The 14,137-nt window shown below is 36.2% G+C and overlaps 1 protein-coding gene across 1 annotated transcript in view; it reads left to right on the forward strand.

Moving 5' to 3' along the window:
* Window positions 1-9,637, forward strand: part of LOC107532769 (fibronectin type III domain containing protein 3C1-like) — a 115,110-nt gene extending 105,473 nt beyond the window's left edge. Inside the window, exons 23-27 of the mRNA XM_087829362.1 lie at window positions 5,575-5,849; window positions 6,192-6,404; window positions 6,843-7,009; window positions 8,243-8,364; window positions 8,859-9,637. Coding sequence (XP_087685488.1) covers window positions 5,575-5,849; window positions 6,192-6,404; window positions 6,843-7,009; window positions 8,243-8,364; window positions 8,859-9,197 — 1,116 coding nt within the window. The 3' untranslated portion in view covers window positions 9,198-9,637. The remainder of the gene's footprint in view (window positions 1-5,574; window positions 5,850-6,191; window positions 6,405-6,842; window positions 7,010-8,242; window positions 8,365-8,858) is intronic.
* Window positions 9,638-14,137: the final 4,500 nt, after the last annotated feature.

A 14,137-nucleotide genomic window follows, 5' to 3' on the forward strand; every position in this document is an offset into this window, starting at 1 on the left:
GACTACTCTATCCAGCAAGGCTATCATTCAAAATTGAAGGTGAAGCCCAGCCGGGCATGGCTCAGCGGTTAAGCGTCAACTGGGGATCCAGGCGATAGGGATTCGATTCCTGGTCAGGGCACATGCCTGGGTTGCGGGCTCGATCAATGACTCTCTCATCATTGAGGTTTCTATCTCTCTCTCTCTCCCTGTCCTTTCCTCTCTCTGAAATCAATAAAGATATATTTTAGGGAAGAAAAAAATTGAAGGTGAAATAAAGAGCTTTCCAGAGCAACAACAAAAAAAAAGGCTAAAGGAGTTTATTACCACCAAACCAGCACTGCAAGAAATGCTTATATCTGACAAACTGGACTTCAAAGCAAAGGTCCTAGCAAGACACAAAGAAGGTCACTATATAGTACTAAAGAGATCAATCCAACAAGAGGATATAACCCTGGTAAACATATATGTACCTAAATTAGGAGCACCAAAATATATTATAAAAATACTCCTGGAGGACTTTAAGGGAGAGATCAAAAGCAATACAGTCATAGTAGGGGACTTTAAAACCACACTGACATCACCAGATAGATCTTCCAGACCAAACAACCAACAAGGAAACAGTGAGTGACCTTAAATGACACACTAGATCAGATGGATTTAATTGATATTTACAGAATATTTCACCCCAGAGCTTCAGAATATACATTCTTCCCAAGTGTACATGAAACTTTCTCAAATATAGACCACTTGTTAGGACACAAAATAAGTCTTTACAAGTTGAAGAAGATTGAAATCATATCAGCTGTCGTCTCAGATCAGAATGGCATGAAACTAGAAATCAGCTACAATAAAAACACTAAAAAATATTCAAACAGCCAGTTGGGCATGGCTCAGCGGTTGAGCATTGACCTAGGATCCAGGAGATCAGGGTTTGATTCCCGGTCAGGGCACATGCCCGGGCCGCGGGCTGCAGCCAATCAATGACTCTCTCATCATTGATATTTCTATCTCTCTCCCTCTCCCTTCCTCTCTCTGAAATCAATAAAGATATATTTTAAAAAGATATATATTTAAACACATGGAAGCTAAATAGCATGTTATTAAACAATGAATGGGTTAATGATGAGACCAAGGAAGAAATAAAAAACATACTGGAATCAAATGAAAATGAACACACAACAACCTAAAATCTATGGGACACAGTGAAAGCAGGCCTAAGAGGGAAGTTCATAGCATTACCTCAAGAAACAAGAAAAATCTCAAATAAGTGATCTAACCCTAAAACAAAAGAACTAGAAAGAGAACAACAAGAAAAACCCAAAGTAGAAGGAAGGGATTAATAAAGATCAGAACAGAAATAAATGACATAGAGACTAAACATAAAAAACAATACAAAAGATCAATGAAACCAAGAGCTGGTTCATTGAAAAGATAAACAAGTTTGATGACCCTGTAGACAGACTCATCAGAAACAAAGAGAGAGGACCCAAATAAATAAAAACAAAAATAAAAGAGGCAAAGTAGCCTGGCTGGTGTGGCTCAGGAGATCACAGTTCAAATCTTGATCAGGACACATGCCTGGGTTGCAGGCTCAATCCCAAGCAGTGAGATTGCAGGAGGCAGCCAACCAATGACTCTCTCCCATCAGATGTTTCTCTCTCTCTCTCTCTCCCTCTCACTTCCTCTCTCTGAAATCAATAAAAACATATTTTACCAAAAAAAAAAAAATTCCTGAAAACACAACCTTCCAAAACTCAAATGGGCAATGGACCTGAATAGGCACTTCTCCAAAGAGGACATACAGATGGCCAAAAGACATGAAAAAATGCTCAATGTCACTAATCATCAGAGAGATGCAAATTAAAGCCACAGTGAAGTATCACCTCACACCTGCCAGAATGCTACCATCAACAAATCAATAAAAAGTACTGGCAAGGATGTGGACAAAAAAGAACCTTAGTGTACTGCTGGTGGGAATGCTGACTGGTGCGGCCACTACGGAAAACATTATGGAGCTTCCTCAAAAATTAAAAATGGAGTTGCCATTTGACCCAGTGACCCCACTTCTGGGAATGTACCCTAAGAAACCCAAAACACCAATCAGAAAGAATTTATTCACCCCCTATGTTCATAGCAGCATTATTTACAATAGCTAAGATCTGGAAACAGGCTAAGTGCCCCTCAGTAGACGACTGGATACAAAAGCTGTAGTACATTTGCACAATGGAATACGGATGTAAAAAAGAAGAATCTCTTACCCTCTGATACAGCATGGATAGACCTAGAGATTATTATGCTAAGCAAATAAGCCATTCAGAGAAAGACAAATATCACATGATCTCACTTATATGTGGAACCTAATGAACAAAATAAACTGACAAACAAAATAGGTCCAGAAGCATAGATGCATGGAACAGACTGCCGAATATCAGAGGGAAGGAGGGAAGGGCAGTGGGAACAGATTAACCAAAGGACTTATATGCATATGCCATGGACACATATAATAGGGTAGTGAAGACCTGGGTGGAGCAGGGGCTGAGTAGAGGGGGGCAGAGTGAGGAAAATGGGGGACATCTGTAATACTGTCAACAACAACAAAAATTGGAAAATCAACCAATGTAATCTACTATACTAACAGGCTGGAGAAGAAAGTCCATATGATCATATCAATTTAGAAAGATACATGCAATCTCATTCTAAAATGTATATGAAATGTAATAAGACCTAGAATAAACAAATTAATCTTGAAAGAGAAATTTAAGGTGGAAGAAATCATTCTACCTAATGTTAAAGCTTACTGTATAACTATAGTAATCAAGACAGTGTAGTATTTTTTTTAATTTATCGCTTTGTTCAAAGTATTGGAGATGTTCTTCTTTATTTCCCTCATTGATCCCCTCAACTCTTCATCCACCACCCCAGGCCTTCACCATACTATTGTCTACGTCCATGGCTTATGCATATATGCTTATAAGTTTTTGATTAACCTCTCCCCACTCACTCTCCCACCACCACCTTCCCTCATATTCATCCATCTGTTCCATGCTTCTGTGTCTCTGGATATATTCTGTTCATAAGTTTATTTTGTTCATTAGATTCAACATATGAGTGAGATCATGTGATGTTTTTCTTTCTCTGTCTTATTTCGCTCAGCATAATACTCTCCAGTTCCATCCATGCTGTCCCAAAAGGGTAAGAGATCCTTGTTTTTCACACCTGCATAGTATTCCATGGTGTAAATGTCCCACAGCTTTTTTTATCCACTCATCTACTGATGGGTACTTGGGCTATTTCCAGATCTTAGCTATTGTAAATTGCACTGCTATGAACAAAGGGGTGCATTTCTTTCTGATTGGTGTTTTGGGTTTCTAAGGATATATTCCTAGATGTGGGATCACTAGGTGAAATGGTAGTTCCATATTTAATTTTTTTAGGAACCTCCATACTGTTTTCCACAATGGCTGCACCAGTCTGCATTCCCACCAGCAGTGTACTAGGGTTCCCTTTTCTCCACATCCTTGTCAGCACTTGTTGTTTGTTGATTTGTTGATGGCAGCCATTCTGACAGGTATGAGGTGATAGGTGATACACCATTGTGGTTTTCATTTGCATCTCTGGTAATTAGTGACTTTGAGTATTTTTTTGTATGTCTCTTAGCCTTGTGTATGTCCACTTTGGAAAAGTGTCTGTTTAGGTCCTTTGCCCATTTTTTAATTGGATTGTTTGTCTTCCTTATGTTAAATTGTATGAGTTCCTTATATATTGTGGATATTAACCCCTTATCAGATATATCATTGGCAAGTATGTTCTCCCATACAGTGGGCTCCCCTTTCATTTTGTTGATGGTTTCTTTTACTGTGAAGAAGCTTTTTATTTTGTTGCAGTCCCCTTTGTTTATTTTCTTCTTTGTTTCCCTTGCCCTAGAAGATGTATCAGCAAACATACTACTATGAGAGACGTCTGAGGTTTTGCCGCCTATGTTTTCTTCTAGGATTTTTATGGTTTCACAATTTACATTTAAGTCTTTTATCCACTTTGAATTTATTCTTGTGTATGGTGTGAGTTGGTGGTCAAGTTTCATTTTTTTTATGTACCTGTACATTTTTCCCACCACCATTTATTGAAGAAACTGTCTTTACTCCATTGTTGTTCTTGCCTCTTTTATCAAATATTAATTGAGGGTAATGGCTTGGGTTGATTTCTGGGTGCTCTGTTCTGTTCCACTGATTATATAGTCTTGTTCCTGATTTTAGAGGAATAGCTTACAGTTTTTCACCATTGAGTATATTAGCTAAGGGTTTGTCATGTATGGCCTTTATTATGTTAAGATACTGTTCTTCTACTCTCATTTTGTTTTAATCATAAATGGAGTTTGTACCTTATCAAATGCTTTTTCTGCATCTATTGTTAAGATCATATGATTTTTATCCTTTGTTTTGTTACTGTGATGTATTACATTGATTGATTTACATATGTTGAACCACTCTGTTCCCCTGGAATGAACCCCACTTGATCGTGATGTATTGTTTAATAAATTGTTGTATTTGATTTGCTAGTATTTGTTTAGGATTTTTGCATCTGTATTCATCAGAGATATTGGTCTATAGTTTTCTGTTTTTATGTTATCTTTGCCAGGTTTGGTATCAGGGTTATGTTGGCCTCATAAAATGTGTTAGGAAGTACTGCCTCTTCTTCAATTTCTTGGAAGAGTTTGAGAAGAATAGGTTTTAAATCTTCTTTGATTATTTGGTAGAATTCACTAGTGAAGCCATCTGGTCCTGGACTTTTATTTTTGGGGAGATTTTTGATGGTTATTTCAATTTCCTCACAGTTGTTCAGTCTATTTCAATTTTTCAGTTCTTCATAATTCAATCTAGGAAGGATATGTATTTCTAGGAATTTATTTTTTCTGAGTTATTGAATTTGGTGACATATAGTCTTTCATAGTATTCTAGTATGATCCTTTGTATTTCTGTGATGTCTGTGGTGACTTCTCCTCTTTGATTTCTGGTTTGGTGTATGTATATGAGTCTCTTCTCTTTTTTTTAGTGAGTCTAGCCTGGGGTTTGTTAATTTTATTAACCTTTTCAAAGAACCAGCTTTTTGTTGTATTAGTTTTTGTGTAGTCTTTTTGTTCTCTATTGGTGACAATATGGATGGACCTTAAGAATATTATGCTAAGTGAAATAAGTCAGACAGAAGAAGTTAAGAACCATATGATTTCACTCATATGTAGAATATAAATCTGAATGCAACAAACAAACAAACAAGAAACACAAACAAACACTCATAGACACAGACAACAGTATGGTGGTTAACAGAGGGAAGGGGGACAGAAAGGGGTAAAGGGCACCAAATATATGGTAAAGGAAGATAATTTGACTTTGGGTGGTGGGTACACAATGCAATATACAGACCATGTATCATAGAAATGTACACTTGAAGCCTATATAATCTCATTAAGCAATGTCACCCCAATAAATTTAATTTAAAAAATAAAATGAAATAAAATTTATTTTATTTTTGGAGCAAAATGGTTTATGCACAAAAAAGAAAGTAATAATGAATCTCTAACATGGTATAATCTTTCAGGCTGTAAATATAGTTGGAGTTGGAATGTTTGGAGGAACTGGCACAGTAACCACACCAGCAACTGTGCCAGCAATAGTACCAAAGTTACATGAAGTTAAAAACAAAGTTTCTGCCAAATTGGCATCATCTTGCATTGCTATTCAGTGGGAGGAACCAGATTGCCATGGCTCTCCAATCACTGGATATAACATTCACTATGGAGACAGAAAAATGTTGACTGTTGGTAGAGTAACAGAGTGTCTTCTGAAAAATCTACAGCCTGACACCACATACAAGTATGTCACTTATATCTTACTTTGGGTAGATAAAAAACTTTTTGAGAATTTTGAGCAAATCTACATTTGTATGTTTTATATATTCTACATAGTTTCCTTTGAAAGAGAGTTTTACTGTTTTAGAAAAATCTGGCATTACTAAGAGTCAGTTTCTCCTCATCAAGAATTGTCAATAGTGATTATGCAAATTCAAGATTTTTGTCTCAAAAATTTGTCTCTAATAATTAGTATGATATGATGGTCAATATCATACATAGGCTTACTAGGGGTTTAGCTTAAAGGAAGAAATTTTTTTTTCTAAATATAAATTAGTGTAGCCTAATTTTTTCTTCTCACCACCAGAATCAGAATTCAAGCTATCAATTATTATGGACTAAGCCCTTTTAGCCAATCAATAAGAACCAAAACCAAGCCACTACCACCTGAGCCTCCACATCTTTACTGTGTGGTCTATGGACACCAGAGCCTCAAATTGAAGTGGGGTAACTCTTCAAGCAAAGGGTTACTTTCCAACCTTATAAGCTACAATTTGTTAATGGGAGATCAATCTGGCAGGTAAACTATTTTCACTATTTAACATGGATTCTAATGAAAATGTTTTAAAATTTCCTGTCTTAATCTTATAATCTAAGTGGTTTCAGTGAACTAATAGATGTGAAAGCAGCCATTCCCATGTTAGATTTACATTCTTCAATTCCTACTGTTAATTTAGCTATTTTTGTCTCTTTCAAAACACTTCTTCCTTTATACAGCATACATTAATACCAGAAAAGAGAAGTTACCAAGAAATATGAAAGCCAGCACCTTGCCATTATGATATTTACAACCTGATTTTTTTTTCTTTTGTGTTTTACCTATCTGGTTTCAAGTTGATATATTTAGGACTTACTGAGGTTTTAACACCATGTTTTAAATTAGTTATATAGAGTTATTTGTACCGGTATGACTGCTGATTAACAATATTGCTTCTGCCATCTTGATTTCCACTCCCAGATTTTCTATCATTTACCATGGATCTAGTCAGACTCACAAAGTGCAAAGATTGAGTGAATATACTCAATACAAATTTAAAATCCAGGCATGTAATGAAGCTGGTGAGGGACCACTGTCTGGTATCTATACTTTCACTACAACCAAAACTCCACCAGCCACACTTAAAGGTAAGTGTTATAAGCCATGGCAATAAAGATTGCATTAATTTGAGTTTCAATAGCACATATACAAAACTCCACAGTAAGGTTTATTTTAAATGTTCAACAATATGATACCAAAAGATACTAGTAATTATGGATTCAAAGGGCAATGTAAAATTAATGAGACTCCCAGAATCATATTTTTTAAAATATCTTTGAGATCAACTAATCCAGCCAATCCCTCTATCTCCACAGCCATTTTTAAGAGGAAGAAGCTAAGACCCCAGAACAGTAAGAAACTTGACTAACACACTCTATGAGCCAGTGGCAGAGCCAATATTAGAATTATAAACTCCTTATTTCCATTGTAGTTCTCCTTTCACTTTGTCATGATAGTCATTCCTTGCTATATCTTGTATTTTCTCAAATGTACACAAAACTCATCAACTAACAGGTGTGATTATACTGATGAAAGCTGAAAAAATAAGACCATGTGAACTTAGTTTTTGATACATATTTAGTACAAATTCATAGCTTCATATTTGGTAATTATACATACTTGGTAATTTTTGAAACTGAATTTTCTCTCCTTATTTGAATAGTAAAATAAACTTTGGTTTGTAATACATAATGGGGCCAATTTAGTCTTGAAAGCTTGAGTTTTGAGGATTTTTTTCTTCCAAGTTATGAAATTTGGTTGTTCCAATCCATTTACATGAGTCCAATCAGTATTCTGAAATCACTTATTTTCAGTGTAAAGCTAACTGGAACATATTGGAATTAAACATGACTGAGACCACAATAATGCCTCCCTCTCTTCCTACATATTTAAGCCCCATTTTCCTGAAATGTGGAGAGATTAACATAAAATAAAGATCCTGGGCTGGTTTATCCACACAGTTGCTGTAATCCTAAAATAAAATTATTAGTGAATATTAAAATGCTTCCAAATATATGGTACACCATATAAATAAAATACAAGACATTATACCAGTAGGAATTAAACAATAGTAATAAAAGTTGTAATAAAAGCTTACTAGAAAAGCAAAAATCATTGTTCTTAAAGTTTTTATTACAATCCTTAAGATGCCTGATGGTATAGCAAAAAGGTTTTACAATAAGAACTATAACTATATATCTCTTAAGTTAAGCCTACGTGAGCTACCTTTTAATGATCATGGAAAATTATATGAGAGATTTCAATGTATTCAAGATCTAGGAAAAGATGAAACCCTCTAAACTGAAATTCTGTTTTTCTAGCACCTAAATTACATCAGGTGAATAGCAATATTTGTGAGGTCAAATGGGAGTCTTTGGAGCCAATAAAAGGAGATCCCATTGTTTACAGCCTTCAACTCATCAATGAAAAAGGAACTCTCCTGGTAAATTTTTGCAAATTTAGTCTTTAAAATTTTATAGTTTTATATCCTGCTGGGGATTGGGTTCTTGTCAAGGAGTAAGGTGTTCTTACAGGATGTTTAAAGTAACTAAATCTTATCCAAAAGTCATATCTGGTCCCTAAAGTTTTATGTACATAATGCTTATTTTGGGACTTAATTAACTTATTCATTTAATATTGAGTGATTTGGTATTTCTAGGTTCCACTGGCCATATATGCCAAACTAATTCCAAACCAAATGCAATTAAAGTTTTACAATTAGAAGTCTTTGTTATTTTCTCCATTGAACAAAATTATGTAAGCAGTACTGGATCCTCTCAGGACATTAGAGACTATAAAAGTAAACTTTAATTTTTTGTGTTTACATATTCATGAAATGAATGGATTAATTCATATTTTTCCTGTTGTGGAAAACTACACTATGATATTCTATTTGGTAATAAAATATAATTTTCATTTTTACTCCTTTTCCATTAGATTTACAAAGGACCAGACACTTCATTCTCCTTTTCCAACTTTCTCACAAATTCACATTATCGCTTCAAGGTCTGCGCCGGACGCCAATATCAGAATTCTGCTGGGTTACAACAGCTCTGGGGACCGTATAGCCCCAGTGCTCTCTTCTCAACTCATAAGCAACAGCTAGGGACTGGCAAAGGCGGTGAAGGAAAGGGGGCAAGCTGCCCTAGTGAAGATAAAGATGAAAAGCCCAGGATAGAGATGAGCAATGATATGTGTATTCTACTCCTTATGATAAGATTTGCACTAGTTACCATTCTGTGTGCTGTTGCAGTTCAACACTTCCTAATCAACTAATGTATTTTTATGCATTTTTATCTTCTTAGGAAGTTCTAAAACAAATTACATCATATATAGAAATTGATAAATACATCTCTGTTCTTACTTAGATGTAAATCTCATTTGGTAGAAATTCTTACATTTACCTGACAGCAAAAGAACTACTTTACATTCAAGAAATTCACTGTGACAGACAAGATATCTTTAGAAAACAGGTCTATTTTAAATTTGAGAATTTTAGCAACAAAACACTTTCACTATTATGTAAAAATATCTAAAACCTCTCAGGAAAACTATTCCCTACCTTAATTTTCAAATGAATATTTTTTTTAACTTTTTAGAAGTATGAGAGGATAACAATATTTTGGGATTTTATTTAGAGCAAAGTGGGAAAAATCAATTCTACATGTCAACTTACATTCATATGAAATAATAAAAAAGTATCTACCAACCTTCTGTACTGTAATTTTTTTCAAAGAAATATATTCGGGTGTTTGGCTTGTGCCCTGGTTACTTTGGTAGTGGGGAGTAGAAGTAAGGATGTGAGAGTCATTTTATATCATTCTAAACTCTTTAAATGATACCCAGTGTTGGTTACCCTCTAACCAGAATGATTAAACATTACACATGTGATGATTCACTTTTATATAGCATATTAAAATGATTTCTTCCCAAAAGTGATGGCTTCACATCCATTTCTAGCTACAAATGAATCATCTCTTCTTTATTCCCACAATCTATCCCCTAAGAGCTGTTTTAGCAATATTGCAAGGGAGACATTACCCACTTCAAAAGACTACCTACTCAATTTACAATAGCTAAGATCAGGAAACAGCCCAAGTGCCCATCAGCATATAAGTAGATAAAAAAGCTGCGGTACATTTACACACACAAAAAAAAAAGAAGGATCTCTTACCCTTTGGGACAGAATGGATGGAACTGGAGAGTATTATGCTATGTGAAATAAGTCAGAGAAAGACAAGTATCATATAATCTCACTCATATGTGGAATATAATGGACAAAATAAACTGATGAACAAAATATATCCAGAGACATAGAAGCATAGAACAGACTGAGATATCTCAGAGGGAAGGTGGGGGTGGGGGAGTGGGGATGGAGAGATTAATCAAAGAACTTATATGTCTATAAGCATAACCCATGGACACAGACATTGTTATGGGGAAGGCCTGGGAGTGGGGTGGATGCAGAGTGGAAGGAATCAATGGGGGAAAAAAGGAGACATCTGTAATACTGTCAATAATAAAGATAAATTTTTAAAAAAGACTATTTTCTTACCTTTAGTGAAAATGTTTAAATATCATCTCTTATTTCAGAGTTCACTCTATGTTTTTCAAAACTGAAAATTATTAATTTGACACAAAAGTATTGATTTTTATGTGAGTTAATAATTTTGGCATATCCAATGGAATTATGTCTCATTGAATATTGCATTGATGTGTGGTATGTTTCAGAATATTTGCTATGGTGGTTGTTTTCAATTTAGAGATTGAGTTATGGTCTAAAATATAGAAAACAAAATAGTTTTCTTCAAAATTAAATTGTGATAAAATATGAATACACTCTACAAATTATATCTGCTTCATATTTTAATTAAAGATTACTTAAAATGGAAATTTTAATGTAATAAATTGTTATATATCAAGACCTCTCTACCACACAAATATTTTAAAACCTGCTAAAGAATTATATCCTGTTATTTTTCCTTTGCCTAGAGCAAATAGTTAATTAACATTTTACCTAACCGAAAACATTTTAAAGATGTGTTGAAAATCTCACCTCTTTTAGTAAATTACTTTGAAAGGAAAATGGGAAATTGTCTTGATTTAAAATATCTTTTGAGATTGATAATTAAACTGAATACATTTTATTCTGCTAAAAGTAAAGTTTTACAGCTTATATTTTCATATACGTACATTCATCAAACTAATGTAGAACCTACTATTTACATTTATTAAAGTATAACTATCATAGGAAACATTTTAAATACCAATACAAATAACAATAAATATTCACCTACTATTTTTGAAATGAGATTTGAGCAAGTTTATTTATTTGGAATAATTATCCTTTTGATGATAGATGTTTATCTCTTCCCAATGAAACAAGAATAATAAAAACCAGTTCAAGATGCTTTTAATTGCCTTTTAAGACATTGTTTAATGAACAAAATAAACTGATGAACAAAATAGTCCCAGAGACATTCAAGCATGCAACAGACTGACGTATATCGGGGTGGGGGGCAGGAAGAGATTAACCAAAGAATTTATATGCATATATGCATAACCCACAGACACAGACAATAGTGTGGTGAAAACCTGGGGAGGGGGCAGGAGTAGGGTGGAGAGGGTCAACAGTGGGGGGCAGGGAAAGGGGACATCTGTAATACTCTCAACAATAAAGATAAATTATAAAAAGACATTGTTTTATGAATCTTGTTTCTGACTTTTTTCTAACATGGGAGCATTTTATATTTGATGTAGTGGGCTGAGTATCAGAAGGCTAATGTTCTATTTCTGTCTCTACTAATAACAAGTGGTGTGATCTCAAGCAAATCCTTTCCCTTCTATAGTCATCAATTGTGTAAAATATTAATAAATATATCTGACAGAATAGATTATCTTTAGAGTTCCTTTCACATCTAAGAGTCTATCCTGATAGATACATCAACTATAATACAGACATATTAAATTTGGGGAGATTAAAGCCACACTTCTATATAGCACTAGACAAATAGCAATCAGGCACAATTGTGAAGAGCTGAAGACACCTACTAGGTACCATCTTGGGTCCAATTCACTGGAGTTCCTATTCATTCTTGGACCCCAGATTTTTCTTGCCTATTTCCTTCTCCAGTGCTACCACTGATGGCTTTTTTGTTCTAGAACACTGGAAAACATAAAACTCTCCATAATATCTCAGCTACTTTCTTATCTATGCACCAAGCCCATAACTGCTTTTTAATTGTGTAAGAACTATTTACTGCTAGCTACATGAAAAAATAAAAAGGTGAAGAGGTCCTATCAGTGAATGGCCTTCCTTCTTAAAACACATAATCACCCAAGATTTGAACAAATAAAAGCTCATGAAAAGGAACTCTTGGCGGAAATGAGATGATGTCAATGATCAAGTCAGATACATATAGTATCTGACTTTCCTTTGGGGAAAGTTCCCATTTTGACAAACGTTTATCCCACAGATGTTCACTGCTTCCCCTTTAATACATGTGTCTAATTGAAATTAAAAACCCCTGTCTGGATTACCTGTAAACAGGCATCAGGGATTTTACTAGGGTGATGGAAATGTTCTAAAATTGGATTGAGGTGATAGTTGCATAACTTGATAAGTTTATTTAAAATCATTGAATTGTACACATAAAATAGTGAATTTTATTGTGTGTAAATTATACCTCAAAAAAGTTATTTAATACATTTCTATACCACCAGGCTAGTCCCCATGGCCCCAAGATCCAGGGGTATTCCCACAGATCCAAGTTCTCAGCCCATGCCAGTGCAGGAAGATGCCCACAGACCCAAAAAACAGTTCATCCCCCATGGATTGCTCCAGTTCTGTGCAAGGAATAGGAGTCCTTAAAACATGTTTTTGAAAAACAGCAGGATTATGTGGGATACATGGCAGTGGGAGACTGAGATGCTGTTCTTAAAGGGCTCATACATAAACTCACTAGCTCCAAACTCCAGCATGGAGGGAGCAGTTCAAGAAGTACCTGGGTCATATAGGGAATAATTAAATTGACTAACTTCAGGGCAAAGTCCACAGTGGCAAGGATCAGTGGAAGCTGTCTAGGAACAGAAGCACTGGCAGGTGCCATTGTTACTATGTTTCTTTAGTTGTGCTCTACTTCCACCTGCCTGGTCCACTTCAGGTGGGAGCCAAATCTGTCATCCTCCATTAACCTAGCTAACATCATTCACCCGCGTGAGATCCCACCCCACCCAATGGGCTTTCCCCAGCTAGAGCCTCATGGAACCAGCTCTAGGCTCTTCACACACATGACAGCAAGCCTCAGCTTACATTGTAGTCTTTTCCAAGTACCCTCAAGCTTGGCACAAGTAGCCACTGCCCTCAGCTCATATCAAAGTCTTTCCCAAGTAGGCCCAAGGCAGGCCCGAGTGGTGGCTAGTCTTGGCTAACATAAGAGCTCCTACTAAGCAGCCTTAAGTCCGGCACAAGAAGCAGCCAGCTTCAGTTTGCATTGTAACTCCAATCCAGTAGCCCCAAGCCTGGCCCAAGTGACAACTTGCCTTGGCTCACATTTTAGCTCCCATAAAATGGCCCCAAGCCCAACACAAGCAGCAGCTAGCCTCAGCTCACATTGTAGCTCCTACCAAGCAGCCCTAAGCCTGGCAGAATTGGTGGCCCACCTCAGATTGCCTTTCCCAAGCAGCCCCAAGCCCTGCACAAGTGGGGGCTGGCCTCAACTCACATTGTAGCTCTTATCAAGTGATCCCAAGCATGGCACAAGCAGTGGCCAGCCTTGGCTCATGTTGCAACCTTTCTCAAGCAGCTCCAAGCTGAGCACAAGTGGCAGTCAGCCTCAGTTCCCATCATAGCTCCCACCAAATGGCCCCAAGTCTACCACAAATGACAGCTGTCCAATTCTTGCATTGTAATTCTTACCAAGTTACCCCAACCCTGGAACAAGTGATAGCTGGCTTTGACTCATATTGTAGCACCCACCAAATGGCCCCAAGCATGGCACAAGCAGCAGCCATCCATGGCCCACACTGGAGCTCCACATCAAGAGGCTCCAGACCTAACACACTTGAAGGCCAGGCTCAGCTCAAAACAGAGACCCACTCAATCAGTTCTAAAACCAACACACCCAATTGGTGGCCTCAGCTGGCACTGGATCCCCACTAGAACTACTCCCACTTTCTGGGTCCAGTACTCACTAATCAGCATGTCAGAAAACTAA

Source organism: Miniopterus natalensis, chromosome X (genome assembly GCF_054644295.1).
Source record: "Miniopterus natalensis isolate mMinNat1 chromosome X, mMinNat1.hap1, whole genome shotgun sequence".
NCBI classification, from domain to species: domain Eukaryota; kingdom Metazoa; phylum Chordata; class Mammalia; order Chiroptera; family Miniopteridae; genus Miniopterus; species Miniopterus natalensis.